This window comes from Triticum urartu, chromosome 2 (genome assembly GCF_003073215.2).
Source record: "Triticum urartu cultivar G1812 chromosome 2, Tu2.1, whole genome shotgun sequence".
NCBI classification, from domain to species: domain Eukaryota; kingdom Viridiplantae; phylum Streptophyta; class Magnoliopsida; order Poales; family Poaceae; genus Triticum; species Triticum urartu.
Window position 1 is genome coordinate 696485753 of NC_053023.1, and position 21143 is coordinate 696506895.

Consider the following 21143-nt stretch of genomic DNA (forward strand, 5'->3'; position numbering starts at 1 on the left):
TTGCTCTAAGCTTAGTATTACTCCTTTAAAAAATGATGGAGTATGCGTCTCTGAACATCTATGGCGTCTGATGCATTCAGGCCAACTCTACCGTGCGACCCCATTTGGACGTCCGTTTTAGACAGTTTGGGAAGCTATTGGGCGGACATCCGGAGGGCGGACAAGCATATGAGGCAGATGCGCCCAACACGCACAAGGCCTCTTGGACCCAAACGGTCCGCCCCGGCTCGTCGCAGCGCGCCGCCGCCTCGCCCCGAGCTTGCCGTGCCGCCCCGAGCTCGCCACCGCCTCGCCGTGCCGCCTCGCGCCTAAGCTCGCTCCGCCGGGCCGTTGCCCCGCCCCGTGCTCTGCCGCCCCGCCCCGAGCTTGCTCCGCCTCGCTGTTGCCCCGCCCCGAGCTCGCTCCGCCTCGCCGTTGCCCCGCCCCGTGCCGCCCCGCCCCGAGCTCCTCCGCCTCGCCGCTGTCCCGCCCCGCCACTTCCTGCCGCCGCTTCCTCTCCTCCCTCGCGGCGCGTCTGCTGCGGCGCGCAGCAGCGGGCGTGGAGCGCGCGGCGGCCGGCGCGGGTCGCGCGACGGCGCGGGTCGCGGGGCGCGCAGCGCGCGGGAGCGACGACGGGCGCGGGTGGCGGGACGTGGCGGCCTGCGCGGGCGCGCGACGGCGGACGTGGCGGCCGGCGCAGGGCGCGTAGTGGCGGATGCGGCGGCGGCCGGCTGCTGGCGCGGGCAGCAACAAGTGGCTCAGTGTGGGTCGCTGATACGTGGGCCAGGGGCGGAGATGAGCGTCCGTTTATGTCCGCACAGACTCATTTGTTGCCCAACTTTGCTTCAGATTTAGGGTCGAGCCGAACGAAAACGGACATCTACGGACAACTTTGTGCGTTTGGGGTCTAGCGCTGGGCCCTGTTGTGTCGCAAAGCGGGTCCGACGGACAAGATAGGGTCGCGCGCTGTAGTTGGCCTCACAGCGCCCCCATGCCTGTCTGGCAGCCTCCCCGGGGCCGGCCACGTTATCTCGTCACTCGCTGCTCCGACGGCTCTAGTGGTCATGGCGTATGGACCGTGGATACTTGGGCCTCCCTTTTGTGTAGTGTCTTTGCCGGACAGGATTGCACCACCAGTGCAACACAAATGTGCAAAACAAAATAATAGTGAAATTATTAGCACAATAATAAATTATTAAAAGTTAATTCAAAGTCGGGCTCATTTGGAGCCTGTTACTATAAAAATATCATCACAACTTACGAGTAAGCACATTAGTTGTTTAGGCATACACTGAGTTACTGACATCAAGCATCAATAAATGGTCGACGTCTCGCGCACGTCTCGTACGCTCCCCCTCTCGGAAGATGCGCAAAGGTGATTAGGGATCTCACGCCTCCCGACGGTGCAGCTACAGATTGACCGCATCTTCTGTGGCCTTAGGGACATGGAAAGCATGGTGGATCTCGGCCTTTGTCGACGGGAGGGTTCCTACTCAATTTTTAGGTGTTTTTTGTGTTTGTTTAGATTTTGTGTCTTGGTTAGGAAGACAAGACAGTGACGGCTCCATGCTTTTTCAGCAGATCTCACAGGGATTCATTTGACATTTGTTTTTGATGGATCCACTTGAATTTGGTCTTTGTTTGTGTGTGTTAGTGTGTTTCCATGTTTGATCCTTCTGATCTACGCAAGCCAAGCGTTTTTAGTTATTGGGCCAACCCATTCATGCACAGTTAGAATAAATAGAGAAGGGGGAGCTGCAGGGTTCGAACCCTGGTCTCCAGGAATATAACCCGCGCTGCTAGCCACTACGGTCACATCCAGTATGTGATATCTAGTCGGGGCGAGACGTACTTGAGGAGAATGGAGGCCGTTTTCCCACCGGTTTTCCATTTTTTTCTCTTTTCCCCTTTTAATTTTTTCACGGAGTTTTCGTCATTTTTCTCTGGTTTTTCTCATTTCTTTCTTTTTTTCGTTGGTTTTCTTTAGTTTTCTTTATTTCTTTCTCAATTTTCCACAGGGCATTTTCTTCATCCTCTCTTTGGGTTTGTTTGTTTTTTTTTCTCGTTTTTAACGGTCTTCTTTGTTTACTCTCGGGTTTCATTGTTTCCCTATAATTTTTTTTCTGTATACTAATACATTCTTCTAACACACGTTTAACATTTAAAAATGCTAGATTAACATATTTTAGATACCAAACAAACAGTTTTTAGTCCAAGGTCAACCGTTTTTTCAATACATATTTAATATTTTTTAAATGCTTTATTGACATATTTAATATACAAGCTTAACATTTTTTTGAATACATAGACAACCTTTTTTATACACATTTAAATTTTTTCAAATACAAGTTTAACAATTTTTAATACATGGACCACATTTTTTCTATACTCATTAAAAAAATTTCAAATAAAGTTTAACGTTTTTTTAATACATGGTCAATATTTTTACTATACACATTTAACATTTTTCAAATACAAGTTACACATTTTTTAATACATGGTCAACATTTTTACTATACACATTAAAAAAATTTCAAATACAAGTTACACATGTTTTTGAATACATTGTCAATATTTTTCAATACAGATTTAACATTTTTCAAATACAAGTTTAATATTTTTTAATACATGTTCAACATTTTTTTCTATCACATTTAACATTTTTTAAATAGATGGTCAATATTTTCTCAATACATATTAAAAAAAATTCAAATACAAGTTTAAGATTTTTTTTAATACATGGTCAACATTTTTTGATCACATTTAACATTCTAAAATGCAAGTTTAATATTATTTAGTACATAGTCAACATTTTTTCTATACAGATGTAACATTTTTTAAGTGTTTGATTATATTTTTAAATACTTGTTTAATATTTTTGCAAAAGCTTGATTAACAGTTTTAAAAATACCTGATCAACCTTTTTTATACATTGTATATTTTTAGTATACTTGGTCAACATTCACTGTACACATTTTACATTTTGAAAATGCATGATTAAATTTTTCAAAATATTATGTAAATTATATTCTTGTAATATATATGTTATTTTTATATGTGTAAAAAAGTAGGTAAATAAAAAATAAACATGAAAGAAGAACAAAAAAAGCCCAGAGGATGTGCCCCCAACGCACCTGGGCCGGCCCATCTGGAGCTGTCCTGCTGCGAGGGTTTCCGTGGGTCTGGCTTAAAGCGAGGCATATGGGCGCCTTCTCTTTATTGGCAATGATTGTTGTTCTGGTGTGCTGGTTTTATTGGGTTTAGCACAACGATTTCTCGCATGTCTACTGTAACAAGGGTTGCCTAGCTGTGATGAGAGAGGGCGATGACAGGCTTGCCTTCGGCTCGCCCAAGCGTTTGTAGTTGTAGATAGGTGATTTATGGACATGAATATAATTTTTACTTGTAGTGTTATATGTACTGATTTGATGATGAGTATATCGATTTGGTTTTAAAAACACACACCAATAAAGGGTCTCAAGCTGGCGGACATTTGCATGGTCCAACAAGCTTTCTCGCACCGCATGACCAAATCAAGTACGGCATGCGCATTCCTTCCCAAGAAAAGAAAAACTTCTGGGCCTTCTTTGGTTCATAGGGTAGAAAAACCGTAGGAACAGAAAAGTCATAAAAAATGAGATGACATGTATCTCAAATCCTATGAGTAGGAATAGGAAAAAAGATGCCCTTTAATTCACACCATAGGATGTTTTTCATTGAATTTAGGCTAATGTTTATTTTCCTATGAAATATGAAGGATAGGAAGAATTTCTCCGATTGGTGTGTACATTAGGGCTTTAAAGGAATTTTTTCTATAAAAATCATATTTTATGAAATTTCTATAAGATTCCTCTAAACCAAAACCAAAGGAGGCCTAATGTATTGTATGCCATGGTCCGTGGTCACCATTACATCCGGACCCACGGTATATAATCCAGGCGTAGGGGTGGTTCGAGAGACTGCACATTTGTGGCCGCCATTGGATACGACCCCGCCAAAGTATACTTAACACTTAATCGTGGCTCACAGACAATCAAATTAGCACGCAAGCAGTAGAAATGTGTGGCCACCATTACCTCGACGAGGCCCACCGGACAGCGAGAGGCCGGGTAGCACCACCCGCTTGTTTACGGAGGTGAACGCGTCCCGTGCCGGTACGCCATCATTTCAGATCCCGGGCCAGACACCATAGACGCGGAGCAATCTGACGAGCCAAGCTCCTCTCCCACTGCAGAAGGGTCCCTCAGATTCACCAGCCAGTGAGATTGAACCAGCCCAAGGTCAGGTTTTCACTGCCCCGCAGAAGATCACGAGACACAGGTCCGGGGAAGCAGCACGATTCACGACGCCCATCCTGTCCCGATCCCCTACCAAGAAAATGACCGTGCTGGCCTGCTGGGGTGTATACAGACGCCACGTGGCTGGCTCGTAGGAGCACGTCTCTCCTCTCCCGGCTCCTGAGTGATCCACGTCCCTTGCCACCTTGACAACCGGAAAAAAAAGGTCACCTAAAACGCTAGGCCCCACGCATCATACAGCACGAACGAACATACTCTTTTTTCTTTTGCATGGATGCGAATGAACATACTGAAGCCACCATACCACGTGTACTAGACGTGTTGCTTGTATTCGAATACCCATGGCCTGGCCTGCAACCAAGCTTCAGTTTTCACGCCCTTTAAATACCTTGTGCTCCCGCCTATTCATTCATCCTCACCTTGACCTCGTCAGCCTCCAATCCTACCAGCAGTCCAGCACCCCAAGTTCGAGAGGGAGGTAGGCATTGCCTTGATTCTGCTAGCTAGCATCCGCCAGAGATGGGATCGGAGGCGGACTCGGCGGAGATGACCGGGCCCCTCCTTGCCGGCGTTCCGGCGGCGGTGGAGGCGGTGCCGCCGTGGCGGGGGCAGCTGACGGTTCGGGCAATAGTGGTGAGCGCCATCCTGGGGGTGCTCTTCTGCCTTGTCACGCACAAACTCAACCTCACGGTGGGGATCGTCCCGTCGCTCAACGTTGCCGCGGGGCTGCTCGGTTACGTCCTCGTGCGGACCTGGACGGCGGTGCTCGGCATGTTCGGCGTCGTCTCCAAGCCCTTCACCAAGCAGGAGAACACCGTCATCCAGACCTGCGTCGTCGCCTGCTATGGCCTCGCCATCAGCGGTATGTGCCTCTGTGAGGGACTTCAGTTGAGCTTTTGGGGTTAGCGTGTGATTTGGGGCTGCATTTGCTTTGATCCTTACCTGAAAAAACAATGATGTGTGGACTTTTCATGCTGCCTTGTGCTACGTGCGCGCACACGTTGCATGTGTATTGTTTTTGGGTTGGCCACAATGGTGTAGATTTGGGTGAAGCATTGCCAGGGATTAGAGAAAGATTAGTTTTTTTATAGGATAGTTCTTTTTTTTTGTATCATTAAGGAAGTTATTAGCAGGCTGATGTTTACAATTACCTTTCTTAGAACGAAGGTTAAAGTTTGCAGGATACATGTTAATCATTGTTTCCGTCGATGCAGGGGGATTCGGATCGTATATGCTTGCAATGGATCAAAAAACTTATGAGCTTATCGGGACTGATTATCCCGGTAACACGGCAGTGGATGTGAAGAATCTCTCGCTGAGTTGGATGATCGGGTTTATGTTTCTAGTTAGCTTCATTGGTATTTTTAGTCTCGTTGCTCTGCGCAAGGTAATCATCCTTCTTACTAGATGCCTGCGTCTTTCGCATTTACATTTTTGTTTTGAACCAAGTGCAGGAACTTGGACAACTCTTTGTGTAATACAAATTTGGCAAACTAAGTTAAGTTTTGGTGTTTGCTAGGTGATGGTGATTGATTACAAGCTAACATATCCTAGTGGAACTGCCACTGCAATGTTGATAAATAGCGTCCACACTACTACTGAAGTTGAACTTGTGGAGTAAGAAACATACCGGCATTGATCCTTAATTTTGTGCAAATTAAGCTTGCTATCTTCACAAGGATGATAATTATTGTTGAATCTGACATGCTTCTTGTCTGGTGATGGCATTAATAACTGAAAAATGGTTTTTATGGACCTATGGCCCTTTTACGGTCTATACCAGACCATCAAAGTTTACTATGGGTTCCATGTGACTTGAGTAATTTTTTAGCTGCATCTCCCAGCCGTTAGCGACTTATTTAAATTTAAATGGTCTTCCAGTTCGCCTTTTTCCATATGTTACACACTGATAGTCTGATCTCCATACAAAACTGCTTATACTTTTAGCAGCAGGGTATGGTAAAAATTAAAAATTGTAGATTATAACAGATGGTGAATCTTCTGATAAATACAAAATCACATTTTATCAGTTTTTATGGAAAATCATGAATGATCTATTTGTCAGCTTGTGATGAACGTTGATGCCTCTATATCAATTTCACTGTTGACAACATATTCTTGGGCTATTGTATTTCTTAAGTTTTGGTACTAACTTTATTTTTGTGCTTCCAGAAAACAAATTAGCTGTCTTGGAAAGTATTTAAGCATAAGTTTTCTTTGGAACTGCTTTAAGTGGTTCTTCAGTGGTGTTGGGGACTCATGTGGCTTCGACAATTTCCCTTCACTCGGCCTTGCAGCATTTAAGAACACGTAAGCTTGCTCTAATACGTTTGTGATATTATTTTGAAGTTCACATTTTATAATTCCTTTTATTTTGAAGTCAGAACAAAATATTGCCTTATCCTCTTTAGGGCTTATTTGGATATGTGTGGATTATCATATGAAACTACTCATCCATTAAGGTGGAATATCATATGCATTATATCCAAACGCTTACAAGTTCTATTTTTATAGGTTTTATTTTGACTTCAGTCCAACCTATATTGGATGTGGCCTTATATGTCCGCATATTGTTAGCTGCTCTGCACTTATTGGAGCTATCATATCTTGGGGTTTTCTATGGCCATATATATCCACAAAAGCTGGGGATTGGTATCCAGCTGAGCTCGAAAGCAATGACTTCAAAGGACTCTATGGGTACAAGGTATGGTGGTGAAGGATTCTGATTGTTCATAATGAATTAATAGCCAATTCCTTGTTGTACCTTGATTATGTTTTTTTATCAACTCAACTGTAATGGTTGTTAACCAATAGATCGAGGTATAATGAATCAGTCTAAGAAAAAGAATAAGATCATGAATTACTGTTTACAAGGTTTGACAAAATAAAGTCTTCTTTTTCTCCATGCTAAATAAACCCAATAAATCTGCCAGTTGTTTTTGCTGTGAATGTACGAGTCTCTTTAATGCATTTCTTCTGTGGGCATAGTTGTCATAATTTGTGAGAACCATGAAACCGAGTTCAAGAACATATATACGGGTCATTTCTGTCATTAACATCCTAATTATTCTTTGTACATTAACCAACCAGTTTTTGCAAACATTATGTCCAACAAAAACTAAGTTGTGTGTGCACCCTTTTAGGTTTTTGTATCCATATCCCTGATACTTGGGGATGGTATTTATAACCTCGTCAAAATCATTTATTCTACTATCAAGGAAACAATGAATGCACGATCAAACCAAGGAAGGCTTCCCCTTGTTTGGGTTCAGGAAGGTAATGTCATGTTCTTATTCTACGCACTACACCTACCAACATATCATATATCATGGCTCTCATTTTGTTTTCCATTTATTAGGTGATAAAATTTCCAAATTACCAGCCAAGGAAAAGCTGCTAAATGAGGTGTTTGTAAAAGACAATATCCCTCCTTGGTTGGCAGCATCTGCTTATGTGGGCCTTGCAGCAATTTCAACTGCAATTGTACCGATAATGTTCTCACAACTCAAGTGGTACCTTGTCCTCTCTGCCTATGTTGTTGCTCCTCTACTCGCCTTCTGCAACTCATACAACACCGGCCTAACAAACTGGAGCCTTGCATCCACATATGGAAAGATTGGTCTTTTCATTTTTGCCTCATGGGTTGGCCATCATGGTGGTGTGATTGCAGGCTTAGCAGCGTGTGGTGTTATGATGTCCATAGTATCCACAGCTGGAGATCTCATGCAGGACATCAAGACTGGGTACCTTACCCTCTCTTCGCCAAGGTCTATGTTTGTGTCACAGTTGATTGGAACTGCCCTTGGTTGTGTCATTGCTCCCCTCACCTTTTGGCTTTACTGGGTGGCCTTCGATATTGGAAATCCTGATGGCATGTTCAAAGCTCCATATGCTGCTATCTACCGTGAGATGTCAATCATGGGTGTCGAGGGATTCTCAGTGCTGCCACAAAATTGCCTAGCAATCTGCTTTGTCTTCTTCTTTGTAGCCATAGCAATCAACCTCATGCGAGACATCACCCCAAAAAGCGTGTCCAAATTCATCCCACTCCCTATGGCCATGGCTGTTCCATTTTACATTGGGGCATACTTTGCGATTGACATGTTTGTTGGGACTGTCATCTTGTTTGTCTGGGAGAGGGTGAACCGTAAGGAGTCCGAGGACTTTGCAGGTGCGGTTGCTTCTGGTTTGATATGTGGTGATGGTATGTGGAGTGTACCTTCTGCGATGCTGTCCATCATGAGGATCGATCCACCGATGTGCATGTACATCAAGCCATCCCTTACATACGGCTAAAAATAGAGGAAATTTATTTATTTTATGTGATAATACCACAAGAGAACAGAATCACGTTGTGTACATAGTTTACACTTGTGTAATTTAGACCTCCAGAATATAGCAATAGCTTTGTAATGTGTCTCGCCCCTTCTATATAAAAAAGCTTTGTTTGTTGTGTTAGTGTCTTCTTAATTTGTTTTCTTGCATTGTTGATACCATATTTCTAAACTTGGTCTATCTTTTGCTTGATTTATGTTTTGCTCTTGGTTTCCCTGACACAGGTCAATGATGTTTTTGCGTGTGTTTTTTCCGAATCATGTAGAAGAGGTGCATGCGTATCAAGGAAGAAGATACAATGCTAAAGAAAGATACAAACCATACATGTGACACATACGAATTTAAAACGACCTAATGATCGTTGAGAAAGATCCGACGATCCGTGGCTCGAAGACGACCAAAACCAGCCTAGGATAGGAAGAGTGCCACACAAGTGTGGTATCATTTAACATAGTCTAGAGGGGTGCTACTTCATGAGCTCGCGTTGGTTTTTCCCTTGAAGATGAAAGGGTGATGCTGCATAGTAGAGATAAGTATTTCCCTCAGTTAAGAATCAAGGTATCAATCCAGTAGGAGAAACACGCAAGTCCCCAATAGATGCACCTGCACAAACAATCAAACACTTGCACCCAATGCGATAAAGGGGTTCACTACTAGGGAAAACGTTATACACAGAATCTTAGCAGTAGCGAGGTTTAAAAACAAACGCTACTGCTAATTAGCAGTAGCGAGCTTCAGAAGACCGCGCTACTAATAGCGCAGTAGCAGTAGCACTCTAGGTGAAACGAGCGCTACTACTACAATTGCCACGGTGTTGCCTTCAGGCTAGATATAGTAGTAGCGCCCTTCTCCTGGACGCGCTACTGCTAAAGTACTTAGTAGCAGCGTTTTTTCAAAACTCGCTGCTGCTAAGTATCATCCCCTCTTGCAACTAATTAAGTTTAGTCCCATACTGCTAAGCGAACAAGGTGTTTGCCACCTTAAATATGTTACTTCTCAAACTATCTTGAGCACTTGATCTTCATTGAACTGTATGTGTAGGATTTGTGGCTGCAATATGAATCTTCACCTGTGCCTATACTGGTATGATGAGGATTTATGTTGACTATTTAGATTCTACACAAAAAGATCAATGATGACCAATGTATATGTTTGATGTTTTTACATGCTTAGCCTTAGCAGTAGCGTTTTTTCAGGACAAAGCGCTACTGATATTGGGCTTAGCAGTAGCGCGCTCCCTGTACCCATACTACTGCTACAGCAAAACAAAACACGCAGCCCGGCCCCCCGCACGCTCATCTCTCAATCGTCCCCCTCTGCCCGACGCCGGCAGCTGCGGTTAGGGTTTCTCCTCCGCCACCGCGCGCCACCACCACCTCCGCCACAGGTAATGCTTTTCCCCCTCTAGCCACCCCTTTTCTAGCTGCTCCTCCACCCTCTTGCCGCCCACTCTGTCGCCGCCTGCGAGCTCTGGCCGGGCACCTTTGGCCGACTACCCTCGATCCCCTCGCCGGCCGCTGTCGCCGCCCCCTCTCATAGGAAAGTCACCGACCTTCCTCTCGTCAGCACCCCCGACCGAGGTCACCATGCCATCCATCCTCCTCGTCAGCACCCCCCGAGGGTTGCCCTACCTAGATGCAGCGAGGGCTTACGAATTTCATATGGATAACTAGATTCCTTTGTTTTTCTGTAATAAGTTATTTTTTGCAAAAAGTAGGTGCCAATTTAGTTGAAATGCTTTGGTAGGTGGTACAAGTATTTAGTTTGCAAGTGCTAAGTTAATCCCAATTAAATTTTTCATTTGTTTTTTTAATCAGTTATCTTAGGCAATAGGGGCCAAATTAGATGAAATGTGTCTTGGTAGGTGGTACCTTGATTTGGTAGATAACTTATTACAGATCTTAGGATTATACCTTTGGTAGGGGCCAAATAGTTTTTTTGTCAATAGGTGCCCCTGAAATTGCTTCTCGCGGAAGAATCTCTTCATCTAGAGATATTCTAGAAGGTGTTAGTAAGCTAATTGAGAACTTGTTGTCTGTGAGTCTTGTTGGCTGATTTGGCATTGGGCTGCTAGTTGTTGGTTCTATTATAGAAGGTGTTAGTAAGTTAACTGAGAGCTTGTTGTTTACTTTTTGGGATCAGGTTCCACTATGAAAATATAACTGAAGAAGAACCAAAAATATCACATGCTACTGTTTTTCTTTCTTGTGAAGTGGGTTGTTAATCCTTTTCTCATATTGCTTTAGGAAAATGGCGCCACCACCACCATGTCGACTGTGCAAGTCAAGGTGCACCAACAACCTTGCAACTGGCAAGCTGTTCGGCATCTACTTCCAGCCGAGTTTTCGTCAAGCGGTGGTAAGAAATTAGATGAAATGTAACAGCTATTTTATTTTTAGTGTTGGCATTACTGCATTGTGTCATTTTGCTTTTTTAACACAGATCGTCCCATTCAATGTGAGGTTGAAATTCAACAAACTGACAGGAGACACTGTGACATTTGAGGCTCCTAGGGGGCCGTACACTATGGAGGTCGAGAAAGGATGCAATATGTCACAGATTGGAGGAGATGGATGGGCCCGTTTCCTCGCCCGCATGCGTCTTACTGGTGGTGAGTTGATCAGCTTCTCCTTCAGAGCAGAAAGACCCAAGCTGGCTGTCATTTATCTCAACCTGGTGGAAGATGATGAAGATGACGAAGATGATGAAGATGACGAAGATGATGAAGATAATGAGGACCCACTCGATGAAGATGATGAGAACCCACTTCATGAAGCCATCGTAGCTCAAAGAATGAGGCTGAGCGAGGAGGAGGTGTGCAACCTATGGGACATAATTCCGCCACGTGATGACTTTGTTGGGGTGCCATTCGTGACCTGCCTGACAAGTACCATGGTCGATCGGCATGAAATGGTATGTTATACCGACTGTAGTAATTTGATGATATATATATATGCTTTATTGTTATACTTACAAATACAAATTATCCGATGATATGCTTAGTGAATCCGATGATATGCTTAGTGTAGAGTCCAATGATATGCTTTGTGGAATCTAGTCGATGATATGCTTTAGTGTAGAGTCTGATCACATGCTTATTGGTGTAGAATCCAAGGAACTATTAATAGTGTAGATAATCCATATATATTTATTAGTAGAATTCATGCTTAATTAGTACAAGTGCGTAGTACTATGTCTTTTGATAGTGTAGAAATCTATACTTAATAGAAATACATTTGCAAGAGTATGTGCGAGGCTATTTATTAATTGATATGTTTTTTTATTCAGAAATTGTCAAAGAACCTATATGTGAGTTGTGGTATCGAGCCTGATGAAGAAGGTTCAACTGGACTACGCCTTACCGCAAGGGGCTCCGTCACCAGCTATACTTACCGCATGGACACAGACGGTCGCACACACTTAAACTCGGTTGGGTGGAAGAGATTCCTCGTTGGCAAGAATCTTCTGTTGGACATGCCATCCTAATTACTATCAGGAACACCCACTGCCCAGGCTTTAGGGTGATGATCGTCGTCGATATCATCTAGAACTACATATGTGTGTGTGGCTATATCATCTAGAACTACATATGATGATCGTCGTCGATATCATATAGAACTACATAGGATGATCGTCGTCGATATCATCTAGAACTATATATGATGATCGTCATCGATATCACCTTGTACTGCTTGAGGATGCATGTTGACTATATATGAAATTGTTATCTAGTACTTCTTCCGTTCCAAATTACTCGTCGTGGTTTTAGTTCATATTTGAACTAAAACTACGATGAGTAATTTGGAACGAAGGTAGTACTACCTAGTACCTATAATGCTTTATGAAATTGATATCTAGTAGTACCTAGTATCTGGAAATTGCAGTTTATTGAAACTGAAACTGGGTAGGAAACTGGGTAGGAAGCGGGGAAAATGGTGAAACACATAGCAGTAGCGCGGGGCTAGGAAAGCGCTACAACTAACTAATAGTAGCGTGTTCTAGAAAAGCGTTGCAGATATAGTCAATAGTAGTAGCGCGGGTGCAAACCGCGCTACTACTAATAGTTAGCTGTAGCGCCTTATTGGTAGCGGTGCCCGCGCTGCTGATAGCCTCAAAACCCGCGCTACTACTAGGGTTTTCCCTAGTAGTGGTTGTCAATCCCTTCACGGTTGCTACCTCTTGAGCACTGCATTGGATTTCCCCAAAGAGAAAATGATGATGCATCAAAGTAGCGTAAGTATTTCCTTCAGTTTTTGAGAACCAAGGTATCAATCCAGTAGGAGGTTGCGCACACGTCCCTAGTACCTGCACAAAACAAATAACTCCTCGCAACCAACGCGATAAGGGGTTGTCAATCCCTTCACGGTCACTTACGAGAGTGAGATCTGATAGATATGATAAGATAATTTTTTTGGTATTTTTGTGATAAAGATGCAAAGTAAAATAAAGGCAAAGTAAAAAGCAAAGAAAATAACTAACTATTGAAGATTAATATGATGAAGATAGACCCGGGGGCCATATGTTTCACTAGTGGCTTCTCTCAAGAGCATAAGTATTTTACGGTGGGTGAACGAATTACTGTTGAGAAATTGACAGAATTGAGCATAGTTATGAGAATACCTAGGTATGATCATGTATATAGGCATCACGTCCAAGACAAGTAGACCGACTCCTGCCTGCATCTACTACTATTAGTCCACTCATCGACCGCTATCCAGCATGCATCTAGAGTATTAAGTTCATGAAAACAGAGTAACGCCTTAAGCAAGATGACATGATGTAGAGGGATAAATTCATGCAATATGATAAAAACCCCATCTTGTTATCCTCGATGGCAACAACACAATACGTGCCTTGCTGCCCCTACTGTCACTGGGAAAGGACACCGCAAGATTGAACCCAAAGCTAAGCACTTCTCCCATTGCAAGAAAGATCAATCTAGTAGGCCAAACCAAACTGATAATTCGAAGAGACTTGCAAAGATAACCAATCATACATAAAAGAATTCAGAGAAGATTCAAATAGACAGTCTTGATCATAAACCCACAATTCATCGGTCTCAACAAACACACCGCAAAAAGAAGATTACATCGAATAGATCTCCACAAGAGAGGGGGAGAACATTGTATTGAGATCCAAAAAAGAAAGAAGAAACCATCTAGCTAATAACTATGGACCCGAAGGTCCGAGGTAAACTACTCACACTTCATCGGAGAGGCTATGGTGTTGATGTAGAAGCCCTCCGTGATGGATACCCCCTCCGGCGGAGCTCCGGAACATGCCCCAAGATGGGATCTCGTGGATACGGGAAGTTACGGCAGTGGAATTAGGGTTTTTACTCCGTATCTGATCGTTTGGGGGTACGTAGGTATATATAGGAGGAAGGAGTACGTCGGTGGAGCAACAGGGGGCCCACGAGGGTGGAGGGCGCGCCTGGGAGGGGGGGGGGTAGGCGCGCCCCCTACCTCGTGGCCTCCTCCTTTGTTTCTTGACGTAGGGTCCAAGTCTCCTGGATGATGTTCGGCGAGAAAATCACGTTCCCGAAGGTTTCATTCCGTTTGTACTCCGTTTGATATTCCTTTTCTTTAAAACCCTAAAATAGGCAAAAAAACAGTAATTCTAGGCTGGGCCTCCGGTTAATAGGTTAGTCCCAAAAATAATATAAAAGTGGATAATAAAGCCCAATAATGTCCAAAATAGTAGATAATATAGCATGGAGCAATAAAAAATTATAGATAAATTGGAGACGTATCAACGATCACTTGCAAAGGTGAGATCTGATAGAGATAACTAGAACTAAACAAAAAATAAAATATTTTTGGTTTTTTTTTGGTTTATAGATCTGAAAATAAAAGATTGCAAAATAGTAAATCAAAAACTAATATGATGAGAAATAGACCCGGGGGCCATAGGTTTCACTAGAAGCTTCTCTCATGAAGGCAAATAATATGTGGGTGAACAAATTACTATCGAGCAATTGATAGAAAAGCGTAAAGTTATGAAGATATCCAAGGCAATGATTATGCATATATGCATCATGTCCGTGTCAAGTAGACCGACTCGTGCCTGCGTCTACTACTATTACTCCATTTATCGACTGCAATCCAGCGTGCATCTAGAGTATTAAGTTCATAAAGAACGGAGTAAGGCCTTAAGTAAGATGACATGATGTAGAGGAATAAACTCAAGCAATATGATGAAAACCCCATCTTTTTATCCTAGATGGCAACAATTCAATACGTGTCTCGCTACCCCTACTTTCTCACTGGGTGAAATCACACAAGATTGAACTCAAAGCTAAGTACCTCTCCCATTGCAAGAAAAACTAATCTAGTTGGCTAAACCGAACTGATAACTCAAAGAGAAATACAAAGATATCAAATCATGCATATAAGTATTCAGAGAAAATTCAAATAATATTCATAGATAAGCTGATCATAAATCCACAATTCATCAGACCTCGACAAACACACCAGGAAAGAAGATTACATCGGATAGATCTCGAAGAACATCGAGGAAAACATGGTATTGAGAATCAAAAAAAAGAAGAAGCCATCTAGCTACTAGCTATGGACCTGTAGGTCTGTGGTAAACTACTCACGCTTCATCGGAAAGGCAATAGAGTTGATGTAGTTGCCCTTGGTGAATATTAGTAGGCTAAACAAACACAAAATGTTTGCTGTGTTCCTATTGGCTGGAACAACCAACCCCTGGATCGATGACGTCGCGAGGCAGCCGCCCCCACCACCCATCAGACGCACTAGCTAGCCCCACCCACATGCACGTATACATCCAATCCTCTATCTCTTTCTCATAAAAAAATAACCCACCCATCGATCTCTTTCTCTCCTTCACAGAAGCGGAGGAGCAGCGCACGACCGCACGTACCGGCAACGGACACCAGAGCCGGCGAGCACCACGCGCCGGCCAGGAGACCAGGCTGGTTCCTTCAACCGCCGCCGCCAGAGAAGGGTGCCTCCTCGTCCGTGTGCGACCTCCCTTCGTCGGAGTCCACCCTGGCCGCCCCTCGTTCGAGTCTGCCCCGGCCGCCCCTTGCCGGACCCCGGCCTCCCCACTCTCCTCCCCCCCGTTTTGGCCGGACCCCGCCGCGGCCGCCCCTCGCCGGACCCCGGCATGGCCGCCCCTTGCCAGACTCATCGTGCTCCTCGACCTCCTCCTTTCCGCCCTCGCCGGACTCCACCGCGGGCGCCCTGCGCCAGACTGCTCCTTTCTGCCCGAGCGCAAGAGATCCTCCTCCGTCCTCTGTGGGAGTTGGCAACTCCGGCGACTACCGAAGCAACATGCATCTGTGCGCCGTCCGCTGGAGCCTGGCCATGGCTACCAACGCCTGCTGCTGCTCCGGCCATGCCCGCCGTCGTCCACTGCTACTCTGGCCACGCTGCTCAAAGGTCGTCGGACACGCTGCTCGCCGGACGCCGAACACGTAGCTCGTTGAATGATACTTTTTTATATTTTCCAAAATTCTCTGTCGTCTGCGAATACACAAGGCAGACGACAAAGGCCATTGTTAGCCACCTAACGTGGCTAATGCCTATTATTTGTCGTCCATGTTCTTTGCTGTCAGCCACAGACGGCAAAGGGCCTTTGCCGTCCGCTTTGGCAAAGCAGACAACAAAGAACCTGTTTACCATCACCTTCTTTACCGGACATCTTTGCCATCTGTGACAGACGACAAAGAGGTTTGCCTTCCGCCTTTGATGCCTTTGCTGTCTGCCATGGCAGACGACAAATAACCTGATTCCTGTAGTGGAAGAGCTAGGTTAGGGAGTCACCGAGGGGCCCACAAGGTAGGGGGCGCCCCCTAGGGTGTGTCCTTCACCCTTGCCGCCACCTCGTGGCTCTTCTGACTTGGACTCCAAGTCCCCTGGGTGTCTTCTGGTCCAAGAAAAATCACCGTGAAGTTTTATTCCGTTTGGACTCCGTTTAGTATTTTTTTTCTGCAAAGCTCAAAAACAAGGAAAAAACAGAAACTGGCACTGGGCTCTAGGTTAATAGGTTAGTCCCAAAAATAATATAAAATAGCATATTAATGCATATAAAACATCCAAAACAGATAATATAATGGCATGGAACAATAAAAAATTATAGATACATTGAAGACGTATCAAGGGGTTGAATAGACTACCATTAATAAAGGGGACTGCTTGCCAACTTTTAGTTTCCTTGCAATTTTAAGCTTTTCTATTGTAGTATGTTGCCTCCCGTAGGATTATTAGGTTTCCCCCAAAGAGGAAGGATGATGTAGAACAACAGCAAAGTATTTCCTTCAGTTAGGGAACAAAGGTTATCAATCCAGTAGAAAGCTTCCATGCTAACAATATAAACAACACCTACACACAAAGAAGATACAAACTTGCACCCAACGTGGCAAGAGGGTTGTGAAGCCCCTTGCCTTGCTAGTTACAAGATTAAAATAAAATTATAGAGATAGATAGTGGTAAAATAGCACGACAAATAAAAAGAGTAAATTGTGTAGAAGAATTTATTAATGGAGAATCGACCCGGGGGGCATAGGTTCACTAGTGGCACCTCTCTCAAAAACATCAAGTAGCATGGTAAACAAATTAAAGTTGGCAATTAACTGAATTGCAATATTCACGACTATGATCATTTATGGCATAATCTCATATTGGCATTACATTTGTGCTAAGTAGATCGTTAATCCAACTACATCTACTACTAATACTCCACCTTGAAACCGCTATCTAACATGCATATCAAACAGAGTGTCACAATAAAAAAGATGACACAATATAGATAAGAAGTCAATAAATATATAAACCCCGTCATTTTATCCTTAGTGACAACAATACAATATGTGTCTTGGCCCTTATTGTCACTGGGTTAGAGCACCGCAACATTATGCAACAACAAAGAGCATACAAAGCTATTTAATCATGCAGCAACAAAACATCAAAACATTCATTTGATTTCAATAACAAATCTGATCATAAGGTGACAATTCCTCATGTCCCAACAAACACACACAAATTATATTGGATTGATCTAGACCAAGAACGAGAACATGGTATTAAAGATCCAGAAAGAGAGAGAACCATATAGCTACTACTATGGACCAGTAGGTCCTAACAGAACTACTCACACATGGTCATGGAGGAATCAAGGTTGAGGAAGATGGCTCCGATAATGGCTCCCCACTTCGGCGGATCTTCGGAAAAGTCCTGCATTTAGGATCTTCGTGGAACAGAGACTTGCGGCGGCGATAAAATTATTCTCGAGGTACGACGAATAATTTCTGTATTAATTGGGAATTATGACGGTGGAATTGGACTAAGACGGTGCGGGGGGGGGGGGGGGGGGGGGGGCACACGGGCAGTTGGCAAGCCCCCCTGGCTGTGCGGGACACTCGTGTGGGTCCTTGGCAGCTCCTCTTGAGATGGCTCGAAGCTTCATGTGTTCCTTGCTACCCAAAAAATTGTATTAAGTCAGCAACTTATTTTGACCTCCATAGATATTGATTTCATGCTAAACCAAAAGCAACTAGAGAATAGGAACTACACTAGGGACGCGGAGTTTCTGCTCCCGGGCTCACCTGCACCCCCTCTTAGAAAACAAAATCAAAACGAATGCTAGAAAAATTCAAAAAATTCCAATTTTTTGAGTGGTAGATAATTTGATGCGTGAGGTCCACTCCAAATTTCAACTCATTTGGACATCTGAGCAGCTCTCGGCAAAAAAGACATACCCGATTTGTATTTTTTGCTGAGAGCTGCTCAGATGTCCAAATGAGTTAAAATTTAGAGCACACCTCACACATCAAATTATCTACCACCCCCAAAAATTGGATTTTTTGAATTTTGCTAGTATTTGATTTGATTTTTTTGAGCGGGAGCAGATGAGCCTGGGCACCGAGTTGGATTTCGGCTACACTAGGCACTAAACTAATAGGTTAGTCCGTCAAAATAATATAATGAATTGCTATAAAAAGTATATAAAAGTGATAATATAATAGCATGAAACGGTCAAAAATATAGATATGTTTGAGACGTATCATATATCAAGCACCCTACACATGCAAGTCTAATAGGGTATAGCAGGAATGTAGAGAATTACAAAGAGTACAAATAAGAGTAGAGTAAAAGAAATACAAACATGAGTTGTCTTGGTGGAGATTTGTTTACTCGTGGTTTGAATAGTTGGCGTTATCCTACTCCAAGTTGATGGAGCCTTCAAACCGCGAAGGTTCTAAGATCATGGAGATCAAGGTTGCGACTTCTACCAAGGAACTAGTCCACAAAGGACAAACACCCACTAAGGGTCCACGAAGGAGCAAACAACCTAGGTCATAATGGCATAGAACCACGAAGGAATAGCCTCACTCGGGGTAGGTCATATTGAATTAGGCAGTCTCCAAGCCCTTACAAACTTCTTCGTTCTTCACAAGCTAGAAGATTCCCAAGCACCTAGCCGATCTAAGAGGTGCCCAACCTCTAGAAGTAACTAGATGATGCCCCGCACGTTGTTGCGGGAATATTTTGCAATGTTTCAGTGAGGTCTTGGTTATGGAACATGAATATTTGAAAAAATAGTTGATGAAAGTATATTAGAATTAAATGTAAATAGCATAATAGAATGGAATTGTACATGCATGCATGTTTCCATTTCAAAGTGGATTTTTAATATGCATTGTTGCATGTTGAGGTGAGCCTTTTCCTATGCATGTTGAATGATGAGGTGGCATGCTTGCATATTGAGAGAAATATCTTAGTGGGGACTAGCTATTTAGATATAGAAGATTAGACTGAGGTTGATTATGACGAATCCCTTAGTCTTGTGCTTCAAAATATAATATCCTCCACACTCGAACTCCCTCAAGATATGGCTTTTGATTGGAGTAGGTGTGGAAAGCAAAGAGGTAATTAGATCTCAAAGACTTATCTTGATGGTTGGAGTGGAAATCTCTTTGAAATTAGCATAAGCAGGTGACGTTCTATCTCAGAAGATACGATATGAGTGGAATTTTCTTCGAGTGAACTGATGGTATTGGTGGGTTTTTTTATATGTTGGACAAAAATTCTGATCGTTACACACTTTTTTTAACATAACAGAGGCTCCGAACAATGCTAAATGTGGCAACTTTCAATTAACTAGGATGGTCTAACCAAAAGGTGTTGAGAGGCTCGGAGTGGACAACCTCGCAAGTCGCACAACCTCTAATAACTCTTGTGAAATTCTGGGCGATGGTCTTAGGAAATTCCGAGAGGGAAACAATTTGCCAAAGTGTTCGGTGATTCCGAGTGGAATGGCTGGCAGCCCCGAACAACTAGGGTTTGCAATGACCATATTTGGATGAGCATCTCCGCGGCACAAACCGGGAGAGTTTGAGAGCATCGAAGTGTGAAACTGTCGGTAGATATAGTGAGGAAATGAAAGTACATTGAGGGTATTGGAGTTTGATATTTAAGCACAAAGAGGAAGAAACATAGCTTGGCAACATCATACCCATTTGATAGTGACAGCATGCCTATAGATGATACGTCTCCAACGTATCTATAATTTTTGATTGTTCCATGCTATTATATTATCAACCTTGGATGTTTTATATGCATTTATATGATATTTATATGATTTTTGGGACTAACCTATTAACCTAGAGCCTAGTGTCACTTTCTGTTTTTTCCTTGTTTTAGAGTATCGCAGAAAAGGAAAATCAAACGGAGTCCAATTGACCTGAAACTTCACGGAACTTATTTTTGGAACGGAAGCAATCCAGGAGACTTGGAGTAGACGTCAGGGAAGCTTTGAGGTGGCCACGAGGCAGGGAGGCGCGCCCCCACCCTCGTGGGCCCCTCGTGGCTCCCCTGACCGACTTCTTTCGCCGCCAGAAGCCTCCGTAGCCACCGAAAACCAATCTAGACCCGTTCTGGCACCCTGCCAGAGGGGGGAATCCCTCTCCGGTGGCCATCTTCATCATTCCGGTGCTCTCCATGACGAGGAGGGAGTAGTTCTCCCTCGGGGCTGAGGGTATGTACCAGTAGCTATGTGTTTGATCTCTCTCTCTCGTGTTCTTGAGGTGGTACGATCTTGATGTATCGTGAGCTTTGCTATTATATTTGGATCTTATTATGTTTCTCCCCCTCTACTCTCTTGTAATGGATTGAGTTTTCCCTTTGAAGTGATCTTGTCGGATTGAGTCTTTAAGGATTTGAGAACACTTGATGTATGTCTTGCATGCGCTTATCTGTGGTGATAATGGGATATCACATGATCCATTTGATGTATGTTTTGGTGATCAACTTGCGAGTTCCGTGACCTCGTGAACTTATGCATAGGGGTTGGCACACGTTTTCGTCTTGACTCTTTGGTAGAAACTTTGGGGCATTCTTTGAAGTTCTTTGTGTTGGTTGAATAGGTGAATCTGAGATTGTGTGATGCATATCGTATAATCATATCCACGGATACTTGAGGTGACATTGGAGTATCTAGGAGACATTAGGGTTTTGGTTGATTTGTATCTTAAGGTGTTATTCTAGTACGTACTCTATGATA

At 43.5% G+C, this 21143-nt stretch overlaps 1 protein-coding gene across 1 annotated transcript; it reads left to right on the forward strand.

The window, feature by feature from the left end:
• Positions 1 to 4682: 4682 nt before the first annotated feature.
• Positions 4683 to 8735, forward strand: LOC125534184 (probable metal-nicotianamine transporter YSL6). Its single transcript, XM_048697464.1, has 7 exons — positions 4683 to 5139; positions 5492 to 5664; positions 5797 to 5894; positions 6450 to 6587; positions 6792 to 6981; positions 7421 to 7553; positions 7636 to 8735. The coding sequence occupies exons 1-7, from the start codon at positions 4797 to 4799 to the stop codon at positions 8571 to 8573; spliced, it is 2013 nt and encodes a 670-aa protein (XP_048553421.1). The 5' UTR covers positions 4683 to 4796; the 3' UTR covers positions 8574 to 8735.
• Positions 8736 to 21143: the final 12408 nt, after the last annotated feature.